Source organism: Belonocnema kinseyi, chromosome 9 (assembly GCF_010883055.1).
Source record: "Belonocnema kinseyi isolate 2016_QV_RU_SX_M_011 chromosome 9, B_treatae_v1, whole genome shotgun sequence".
NCBI classification, from domain to species: Eukaryota; Metazoa; Arthropoda; class Insecta; order Hymenoptera; family Cynipidae; genus Belonocnema; species Belonocnema kinseyi.
The window spans coordinates 84873958-84885619 of NC_046665.1; the positions used below are offsets into that span (position 1 = coordinate 84873958).

The following is an 11662-nucleotide window of genomic DNA, read 5'->3' on the forward strand; positions in this document are numbered from 1 at the left end:
TTTTGATTCATAAATAACAATTGAACACTTATTATTTGTAGAAAAAATTTTTGTAATTTTAAGAGATACGTAACATTTTTGAAAAGATTCAAAATTAATTAAAAACTTGAAATTATTTCAAGTAATTCAAACGAAGTGTGTTAACATTTTTTTCAGAACTTCTAAATATATTTTAACATTAATCGAAATTTTCCTACAATTTTTTAAAATCCAGAAAATTAAATAAAATCCTTCAAATCTTCCATTTTCTTCTTTGATGATTTTTTAAATATCTTAAAAACTTCTTAAACTTTCTGTTACAATAATTTTTCAAAGTGAAGAATCATTTTCAATTTATCTAAGAATCTTAAGAAAATTTGTATCCTTCTGTAGTCTTTCACAATTCTTAAACAATATTTTAATTTTTGTTTGAAATCTGCAAAAATCTAAATTTTATTTTAAATTATTTTCAAATTATTTCAAGTGCTAAATTTAATTCGAATCCTTTTTAAATTTCTAAATATCTCTTAATATTACTCTAATATTTTTACAAATAATAAGTCTTCTATTATGAATTATAAATTCAAATTTAATTTTTTTTTAATTTGCAGGATTTTCTAAAAGTTATAGAAAAAATTCAATTAATTTTAAAATATATTTAAAAGTTCTGACAAAAAATTCAAAAATGATTTTAAATTTGGAAAAATTTTAAACCACTTCTAGATTTTTCAAGATTTTGAAATAAAATTTTAAAGCTTTGGAAGGATGCCTAGACTATTTAGAATACAAATAATTCAATTTCTAATTTAAGACCTGTTAAGTTAAAAAAATTATTTTTCAATTTTTAAAATGTCTATCTTCAAATTACTTAAAATAATATAATTTTGAAAAATTTTTAAGTTTATTGCTTGATTCTTTAATTTAGACTTGAAAATGTAAACGTGGATTTATATTTTTGGAAATTAATCTGAATCTTTGAACTCTATAATTTATAAAAGTTCTAAATTTTGCAGTTTATTTGCATTTCACTTAACTGTTCAATTGAAAAGTGTTACTACCTTCCAGTTTATACTTGTAATTCATTGAGAATTTGAATACACAATTTTTGAATTGAAAATTTTTAAACTTCAATTTAAAAAATTTTGAATTCAAAGGTTCCACTTTGAATCCTTTAAAGTGTTCTTTATTGTTTATTACTCTATATGGAAAAATGTTTAGAATATAGTTTGATTTTTTAAATTTTATTGGTCGTGAAAAATGTTTGCGAACCGTGAAAAAACCGGGAAATGCCCGGGAATTTTTTTCTTCGATTAACTCGGCCACCCTGATGACGCAATCTGATGCAATTGAGAATATCCTCTCTTTTGGTCCCGCGGCTCCTCTCACCACGAAACTGTGGATTCCATAACAGTTCTAGGAACGCACAAATCCACTTTACGGAAATCCAGGTTTCAGTGTAGTTATTAACTGACGAGGAAAGTGATGATAAATGAATTAAAATATTACCTTCAGGTCCCTTCCAAAATCGAATCGAAAGAGTCCAGGTGCTGTGAATTCCATTTACGTTGATATGAAAAGGCTGACTATCAATGTTACTGCTTTTAGCTATTGTTTTCTTATAACGAGAAATGGGCCAGGTATATTTAAAAATGATATCCGAAACTGTTGGCACCAGCAACTCCATTCCAAATGTGCCTTCTGAATATCAAAAATTATATTTTTGAATCATAGTTACCTAGAGTATTCAAACGTTTTCTTAATTATTTTGTGATCAGATATAAATAAGGGTGGCCAAAGGTGAGGAGAAATTACTGAAAAGTCAGGGAATTTTGTTGCTCAGGGAAACGTCAGGCAAAAAAAATGATAAAAGTCAATAATCAGGGTTACCACAGAGTCACTTTCAGTCACTTTGTTTCAGTAAGGTTAACCTATGGGTTAACAATTAATTAATTCAAGTCTTATAACTATTTCTGGTTAAAAAAAAATAATTTTGAAATATATTAGGGGATGTTAAATGATTTGAAGGATTTTTGAATAGAGTTCTATAATTTCAAGGTATTCCAAAGAGTTTTTAAATTTTTGGGGAATTTTTACACATTTTCAGCATATTAACCCTTAAAGGGCATACTGGGTCTAAAATACTCAACGACTTATTTGCGCTTTAAAAAAACGTACCAAATTCAAGAAAAGGGAAAATATGGCGCCAGATTAACAAATGACATGAAAACCTATTTTTCTATTTCATTTTCACATTTTGATTTTTATCATTTTTATAAGCAGTTTAAGATCAATAAAAGCGTTTATTCATGCAAAGTGCAGTGTTTCATTTTTCATTGAATTGAAGCTTTTATTTTTTAGAATAAATACCTTCTTTGGAAGGAACACTACAAAACTAATTTTATCTTTGAAGCGTCGTATCTCGGAAGTATTCAAGTAACATTTAAAGAAAAAATATCAAAAACTTAAAAACTTATGAATTTTAGAGTGAAAGATGCAATTTTTTAATTTCTTTCCAAAAAGGATTTTTTTTAACTACTTTAAATTGCAAAAACTGTTATAAAACCTTTTTCTCCTTAAACTATATAGATTAAACATCATTAATTGATTTTTTTTGTAAAAAACTATCGAATACCGTCGGCACAGCACACGTTTCAATACTCTTGGGTGCCAAACACCCAGTATGCTATTTATGGAATTTTACGGAAGTGTGCCCTTTAAGGGTTAAGCGTATATTTTTAATTTAAAGAATTTTAAATGCATTCTTGAATACTTATACAATTAAAAACTAAAAGCGTTTGAAGTTGAAAATTTCCGATAAAAAAAACGGGTTTATTTTATCAATTTGCAAGATTTTCTAAAAGTTATAGAAAAAATTCAATTCATTGTAAAAGATAATTAGAAGTTCTGAAAAAATTTCCAAAATAAATTGAAATTTGAAAAAATTTACTTCTAATTTAAGAACTGTTTAGTTAAAAAAAATAACTATTCAATTTTTAATGTTTGTAGCTTAAAATTACCTAAAAGAATATAATTTTGAAAATGTTAAAATTCATTGTTTGATTCTTTAATTCAGAGTAATAAAAATGTTAACGTGGATTTATATTTTTGGAACTAAATCTGAATATTTGAAATCTATAGTTTATCAAAGTTAAAAATTATAATTTTTTTTTCTTTGATTAAAACGGCCACCCTGTTTTTTTATTTTCAAAGAGGGAATTTTGAAAAGGAATTTTTGCGGCAACCCTATATATGTACGTCTATGAATGGATTTAAATTATGTCATTATAAATATTCTAGAAAATATCGTAAATATTAATTTAATAATTTTTATATTTTTTAATTTGATAAATATTGATAACTATGAAAATAAGTTAATCTGTAAAGCTTGGAGGAAATTTAAGCTATAATGATTTTGAATAGTTGAATTCGCTAGAGCGCTGATTATCTTGAGTTCCCAATCTAATTGTATTTCTGGTTTATTATTAGGCGCATCGCAGAAGCAATCCATGTACTTGGCTTCAGACTTCCTAAAGCCTAAACCACAACATTAATTCACTTCTCACAATACCGAAATTGTTTTTCAGTGTTGCTTATAATTTTTCATTTCATCAGCTATCTTTTTATTGATTAATTCATCTTAAATTTAAATTTTGTATCAGACTAGAGAATTTTAACTTCTTAGATCGGAATTATTCCAATTTTGGATATGTTAAAAACTCAAAGATACCGAAATTCGAATGCTCTAACATCTTTAAACTGCATTCGATAAATTTGATATATTTGGTGAATTTAGGCATTTTTATTTCAAAAAGTTCTTAAACTCAAAGTTACCAATGGCAGAAAAAGAACTTTCTTTAGTTAAATAAAACCTTTCTTTGTTTGAAGAAATGTTTTATTTGCAGCGAATGAGGCAGGATGCGGAAACGTAAACATTCGATAAATTGAGAGAAGTTTGTGACTGTACTGAATGATACGAGTGTAAAGTTGGTATGTACGAGGTGTAAATTCAATGGTAGTAGAACTGATTCTGCTGGAATTGAGCCAATTCAACCTCGAAATTGTTCGTTCCTGTTTAGTGGGTCGTTGTAGTCGTACTTCGGTGTGCTCTTGGAATTCCCAAGGTAGACGTGTGTGGGAGTTTATTGCAAGGTCTAATAAAAAGGTTTGAATGTTCATAAATCGTTTCTTATAGATAGACGCAAATTTTACACTCATTTCTCTACTTCAGGGTTCCCCTGTGTTTCCCCTTTCTCAGATTACCTTTTTATCAGATACCATTTTTAACAGATTTGATCTGATTCCCATTGAAGATTCTTTAGTTTAAATTTAAATAAATATTGTTATTATGTTAATATTACAACAAATATTACCTGATTTTGGAATCATTTAAAGGTAGCTGAAATAGCTTAAAAAATGCTTAACTTAAAACTAAATTGTGGTTTTTAGGAATAATGAAGGCGAGTTTGCTTTGCATTATTCCTAATAATTAAAACTGAATAAAAAGGGTCACTTTATGAAGAGGTCTGGACTGAAGAAAACAAATTCTTTTGTATTGATTTCTGTAGGTAGTTTTCTCTTGTTTAAAGGGATACAGGTAGAACAAATTATTCCCAATGTTTTTATACATCTTTTAAAGTGGTTACTGAAAATTAAATATTTTATCTTGAAAATATTTCAAGTCGAATAATATAAAATTAAAAATTAGGCAGTTAGATAATTTCGAATTTTAATCTGTCTAAGCATATATGAATATATGACTAAACATAATATATTATGCAAAATAAGAAAAAAAAATTGAATGGCTTAATTTCATGAACCTAATTTAAAAGTTATGCAGTTTCTTGATTCGATAAAAAATATAGGATTTTCAAAGTATTCAAATAGTAGAAAAAATCTTTTTTTTTTTGTAATAGAAATAGCAGTCTAATTGAAATTTTCACTGAGTATGTAATAAATATATTTAAAAATTAACTTTATGAAATTGTGCGATTGGACCAAAATTCAAACAAGAATTTCGAGATTTACAACTGATCTTGTCATTCGGCCAATTTAATTAATGTAAAGGTTTATCAAAATGTAAGGTTCTTCTTTCTGTTACTTTTTCGTAAATGAAGAAACCTAAACTTTCTTTGTAGAACGAAATAAAATAATAAAATAATCTTTTTTTATTTACAAGTTTAAAAACGAAAACAATTTTTTATTTTAAATTGTTTTATCCCTCAGGGCTTAATTTGAAAACGTTCATATTTAAGTCTTAGTTTTAATTCGTTTTTTTATTAAAAATTATTTTTTTGAGGTGGAAATTTTGTTGCAGTTTTAGTTAAAAGTTTATCCTTTTTAGTCGAAAATCCAACTATTTGTTGAAAAATTATCCTTTTTCTTGAAAATCTATATGTTCAGGTTAGAAAATCAATAACTTTGTAGAAAAATCATCTTTTTGGTTGAAAACTCGTCTTTTTTAATAGAAAATAAATCTTCTTGTTTGCAAATTTAATCTGCTTTGGTTGGAGATTCAACTATTTTGTTAGAAGTTCGTCTCTTTTAATTGAATTAAAGTTATTTTAATTTTTTTTTTAATATATTTTTGTACGAAAATATCAATTTCAGTTGAAAATTCATCTCTTTGGTTCAAGATTTATCTATCTTGTTGAAAATCCGTTTTTGTTGTTGTTACAAAGTAATTTTTAAACTAAAAATTTAAATTTTCCATTTTCGGTAAAAAATGTATCTTATTGATATTATGAAAATTCAACTATGTGGTTCGAAAGCCATATTTTTTTGTAGAGATATTCTTGGTTAAAAACTTATCTTTTTAGGTTAGAAATTCAAGTATTTGTTCAAAATTTTTTTTTGTTTGGAAAAAAATTATTCTATTTTTGTATATTTCAACTATTTTATTAAAATGCAATATATTTCGACTTTAATTCTTAAGGGTTTCATGTTGAATTTAATATGATACCTATATACTACTGTTATTCAAAAAGAATTTGTTTCCCTATTATTCCCGTATTTTTGGGAAAAGTCGTACAATTTCTCCTATTTCACAAAAGTATCAAAAACCAAAAAAATATCTAAACGCGCATTTAACATGCATCCTAATTATCACTTTTATAAAAAAATTAATTCATAAACTGTTGAATTAAACTTTTATATAGAATTACTTTTTTCATTAATGTATGCAAATAAAATTCTTCTATCGTTCTTTCAACTATTGCTACTTTTAATAAAAAGAAACTGAGCTTTAAAAAGATTAATTGAACCGTTACCAATAAGATCACGCACGCCTTTACTAGTGCGTGTCGATTGTTTGTTTTTGTTTCCAAATTTAATTTGGTTTCTAAATTTAATTTTGTTTCTAAATTTAATTTTGTTTCTAAATTTAATTTGGATCAACAATCCAGTCAAATGCAGAGAAATTCGTTTCAATAATTAAAATAATAAAATATAATAATTGTAGGGATACTGAGTTCAATATGAAACTCCTAAATTCCTAAGATTTCAAGGCGGAACATATTCCATTTTCAAATAAAAAGATTCATTTTCTAACAAAAGAGAAAAATTTTTAATAAAAAAAATACAAATTGTCAATAAAGAAACTTAGTCCTTAACCAAATAATTATATTAATAACCAAATAGTTGAATTTTTAACTAAAAAGATGATCATTATCAAAAAGGATTTTATTTTGAAATCCAAAACAGTTGAATTTAACCAGAAAATACGAATTTTCAAGAAAATAAATTGTTTGAATCTTAAACTAAAACAGATTGATTGTTAACTAAACAGCTGCATTTTTAACCATAAAGAATCAATTTTCAACTAACATTAATTTTCTACCAAAAGGACGAATTTTCAACAAAGTACATGAATTTTTACATTAAATAGTTCAATTTTCAACGTATAAAAGTTGAATATTCAATCAAAAATGAAATACTCTAATGTATAGAAAAATATATTTAAAAAACGAATTTTCGACAAAGTAGTATAATTTTTAACCAAAAACATTATTGTTCTGTCACAAAAGACACATTTTCAACGATATTTTTTAATTTTGATGCCAAAAAAACCAATTATCTATAAAACAGTTAATTTTCCAATCCAAAAATATGATTTTTCAATAAAAAAGTGCATTTTCTACCTAATTGTTAATTTTCAAATAAATAGTATAATTTCTAAGCAAATAAGTTCAACTTTTTGGTTAAAAATACATTTTTTTTCTAAGCTAACATTTTCTGGTTGAAAAATCAACTGCTTTGTAGAAAACTCGAATTTTTGCCTAGAAAATTCAATAATTTAATAGCAAATTTAATTATTTTGTTGAGATTTCTCCTTTTTTATTGAAAATTCAACTATTTAGTTGAAACTTAACGGGTTTGCAGAAAGCTCCTCTGTTTGGCATGGAAATTCGACATTTTGGATGCAATTTTTTTTTCTTTTTTGACTGAAAAATATTTTTTGGTTGCAAATTCAAATTGGGTTGAAAATTAGTTTTTTTTTGTTATTTGAAATTTCATCTCTTTTGTTTTAAAATATCCAATTCAACTGTTTTTGATTTAAAATAAAATTCTTTCCTCTGTTAGAATATTGATTGAACATTGTTTATTGAGTAGTCATATTTTCTGGTTGAAAGTTCAACTACTTGGTTGAAAGTTGAACTACTTCGTTAATTCATAAGAAGCAGTAAGATTAAATCATCCCCCCTTCCCTTAAATCATCTTCCGTAATTTTTGGTTACTTTCTAAATTAAAAATTAAAAAATAAATTTGGTTGAAATTTCGAATTTTTTCTGAATATCAAGTATAGCTTATTCCATTAAAATAATAAATATGACCTTACAGTGATTATAATAATAAAATAAAAATTATAAATAATAGATTATTTTCAAGATAATTGAACAACAGAAAGTTGATTTGAGTAATTTTAAAAAATGGTATAATTTTGTTCATAAACGTTGCGAACTTCAGTGACATTAATATTCGCTAATTTACAAGTTATAACAATTTCACGCGTCTAAAATGTCACATCTCAGGTGCTTCCAATTAGTAGTTCTTGATAGCATTCAAACAGGTGCACGGAAGTCGTATTTCCACGGTTTTCCACACCCACGTGTCACGAGTCAGGTTGCATAAATTAAATTTCGAATTGAATTGCCATCGAGAGAAATATTGAAAATAGAAGAGGCGGAAATAGTGTACGTAATCAATCGAATATGTACGCTATTCATCGCGTGTTCGAAAGGCTAATCACTCTCGTATCGAGAGTGTTCTGCTGGAAAATCAGATTTTGCAATGGTATGTTTCTCCAACTGTAAGTGTGGAGATGATTAGAAGTTGATTCTCTTCTATTTCCAAGTGTAAATTGATTTTCCTTCTAACTTGACTTTTGCGGTAACTTGTTGAAAAAAATGGGAAAAGGTATTTTCGTGTAACTAAAGTTTTCAGAAAGATATTTCTAAACAAATCGTAATCACTAAATTTGATGACTGTTTAAAGTATAAATTACCAGATAGTGAAAACCTGGAAGGCAGGGAAAAGTCAGGAAATTCTGTTGGTCCTTTTTTGTTTGAATTCCTTTCTATAGCTATTTCTGAATTTTCTTGTTTCTAAAACATTTCACAAGATGTCAAAGAATGTGAAAGATTGTAGGTTATTTGAAACGATTCGAAGACAAATTTTCAAGAAATTTCAAATTATTTAAATTTTAAGGGATTTAAATCAATTTCCCGTTAGTTCTCTTCTATTTCCAGGTGTAAATTGATTTTCCTTCTACTTTGACTTTTATGGAAGCTTAATTGTGGAACAAATTGGAAAAGGCTATTTTCTTTTTACTGAAGTTTTCAGAAAGATATTTCTAAAAAAAAATCGTTATCACTAAATTTGATGATTTGAAAAGTATAAAGTACAAGGTTAGACTAAACCTGGAAATCAGGGAAAAGTCAGGACATTTTTTGGTCCTCTATAGCTCTTTCTGAATTTTATTATTTTCAAAAGATTCCAAAGGACTTGAGACATTGTAGGATATTAAAAAAAAAATTCCAAGACAAATTTTCAAGGAATTCCCAAGTATTTGAATGATTTTAAGGAATTTAATCAACTTTACGGGGTTTTAAAGAATTTCCACACTTATATGGAATGATTTTATGGCATCTACGATTAATAAGATTTTAGATTATTTTAAAAGATTTCAAGGGATTAAATTTACCAATTTCCAAGTATTTCTATGATTTCAAAAGATTTGTTAAAAAGCTTTCAAGGTATTTTTAATCAATTTTGTAGGATTTTATATAATATCGGATTTAATGCAATTTCACGTACTTTATAAAATTTTAATGGGTTTCAAAAAAATTATTCACACGAATTGAGGGATTTCGTTGCATTTTAAATAAGTTCAGATATTTCAAGGTATTTCTAAAGGTTTCAAAGCAATTTAAATATTTTAGATATTTTATAAAATTCCAAAATATTTTCAATTTATTTCAATAACTTGAAGGGATTTCAAAAAATGTTACAGATTGTAGGGTATCTTTTTAAAATCTTCCATGAATTTTCAAGAGCTTTAAAAAGTTGCAAGGGTTTTCAAAAGATTTTAAAGGATTTAAAATATTTCAGGGTATATTCAAAACTTTTTAATATGTAATTTGAAGTGATTTCAAAGGATTTTAAAGTTTTCAGAATATTTAAAAAAATTCCAATGAATTTTTCATAGATTTAAATAGTTTCAAGGAATTAAAAAAATTTTTTAATGAATTTAAATATTTTAGGGCATTTTTTGAAATTCCGTGGAATTTTCAAAAGCTTTAAAAAATTTCAGAAAATTGTAAAGAATTTGAAATATCTTAGGATATTTTAAAAGACCCCACGGATTTTTATGGATTTTATTGATTTTAGGTTCTGTTTTTTAATTTATTCCAAGGCATGTCCAAGAGAATTAAAAAAAATTGCATGCGGTTGTACATTCATCTTTTTTTAGTATAAAATTAATTTTCTGTATTGAAAATTCATTTTTTTTTGTAGAAAATTACTCTTCTTGGTTGCAAATAAATTATTTGGTTATAATTTATTTACTTCGTTGAGAATTTGTGTTTTTGGGTAGAAAATTAATCTTCTGTATTGAAAGTTAATCTTTTTAGTAGCAAATTTAACTATTTGGTTGAAAATTCAACAGTTTTGTTAAAAATTCAATTTTTTTGTTAACAGTTGATATGTTTAGGTTGAGAATTCAACTATTTTGTTGGAAATTCAACATTTTTGTTGCAACTAAACTATTTTTTATTTCAAACAAAAATCTTTTCTTGGTTAAAATATCAACTACTACAGTTTTTGTTGATAATTTATCTATTTCTATTCAATATTCTACTTCTTTGTTAAAAGTTGAATTACTTTGTTAATTTATTAGAAACAGTCGGCTGAAATTACGTAGGACTGGGACATTAGCGGACAATATTTTAAGAAAAAAGTTGCTCTGTTATCATTTTTTTACGTAATAGTAACAAAATAGTGTTATCGCCAAGAAAATGTCAAATAGTTTAAATAGTGTGGTGCGTCCAAGGCCTGAAATAAGTTTGAATTTGAAAATCTCAAATGATGTGGTAGATAATTCTGTAATTTTATTTAGAGATTGTTTGCTTGGGGGGGGGGGGTAGAAAGTATATAATTAAGTGAATTGAAGCTTGAGTGAGATCACAACATACGACATATGTGATTTTAGCATGTATGACTCAACAATTAACATAAAGAAACAAACACTTAGATCATCGACCTAATGATTACAAAAAAGAGGATTGGGAAACACTAATTCTAATTATTTTTTTCTCGATGAAGTTCTCTTAACGCGTTGCATTTTCAAACGAATTAATATTTTTTTTAGCTAAAGCAATATTCTGTAAATTTTTCGAAAATCTTGCTAATTTCAGGGTAGTTACAGAATAAAATTCTAATATTCTACAATTTTTCATATGAAATATTTTATAAATTGAATAAAACAATCTTAAATTTTTACTGATAAATTTGTTATTAATTTACATGAAAAGAGTGATGAATGTATATTAATACTGTGACTCATGTTCTTTTGAATTAAAAAAGAATTCAAAAGAGTTAGGAAAAATGAAAGAAATGCAACAAAAAATCCAGCGAATTCAGTGAAATTAGAGTAAATAAAAAATCAAGTGAATTAGAAACAATTCAAATATATGAAAAAATGCATTGACTCCAGGAAGTCTGAAATGAGTTTAGAAAAATTCAAAAGAATTTGATGAAATATTTAAGAATTCAAAGTGAGTTAAAAATACTTCAAGATGAATTAAATAAGAACTACTTTTTTAACCATTGAATTAAGTAGAATTGCTCACTCTTTGTGCGTAAACACTTCAAAGCCAACTTAAATATTATAAAATCCTATATTCTATGAAATCTGATATTTCCTGAAATCCTTGAAAATTTGTTAAAATATTTTAGGAACTTTTAAATTCCATTACAGCCATTGAAATCCTCGAAAATTTTATAAAATTCTTGAGAATACTTTGTTTAAACCTGACTTAACCGATTACGCTGACAAACCTGTTCTTGCGTACTTTCATATTTTGACAGATCGAATTAACCTATTAAATATAGCACACATTTAAGACTGAGAACCGTACGCTTACATAGCTACACGTGTGGTTGAATTTCATTCGGCTAGGTTATGTTA

The 11662-nt window shown here is 25.8% G+C and overlaps 2 protein-coding genes across 4 annotated transcripts in view; one reads left to right on the forward strand and one right to left on the reverse strand.

Annotated features, from left to right (window-relative positions):
• Positions 1-11662, forward strand: part of LOC117179497 (tudor and KH domain-containing protein homolog) — a 77280-nt gene that overhangs the window by 35813 nt on the left and 29805 nt on the right. The gene's annotated exons all lie outside the window — the stretch shown is intronic.
• Positions 1-11662, reverse strand: part of LOC117179498 (speckle-type POZ protein-like) — a 33557-nt gene that overhangs the window by 11603 nt on the left and 10292 nt on the right. The window contains exon 2 of one of the 2 annotated variants that reach the window (XM_033371365.1): positions 1486-1677. In XM_033371365.1, the coding sequence (XP_033227256.1) occupies positions 1486-1663 (178 nt within the window). In that variant the 5' untranslated portion in view covers positions 1664-1677. Of the gene's footprint in view, positions 1-1485; positions 1715-11662 lie in introns of both variants that reach the window. The other variant, XM_033371366.1, reaches the window with a different exon arrangement.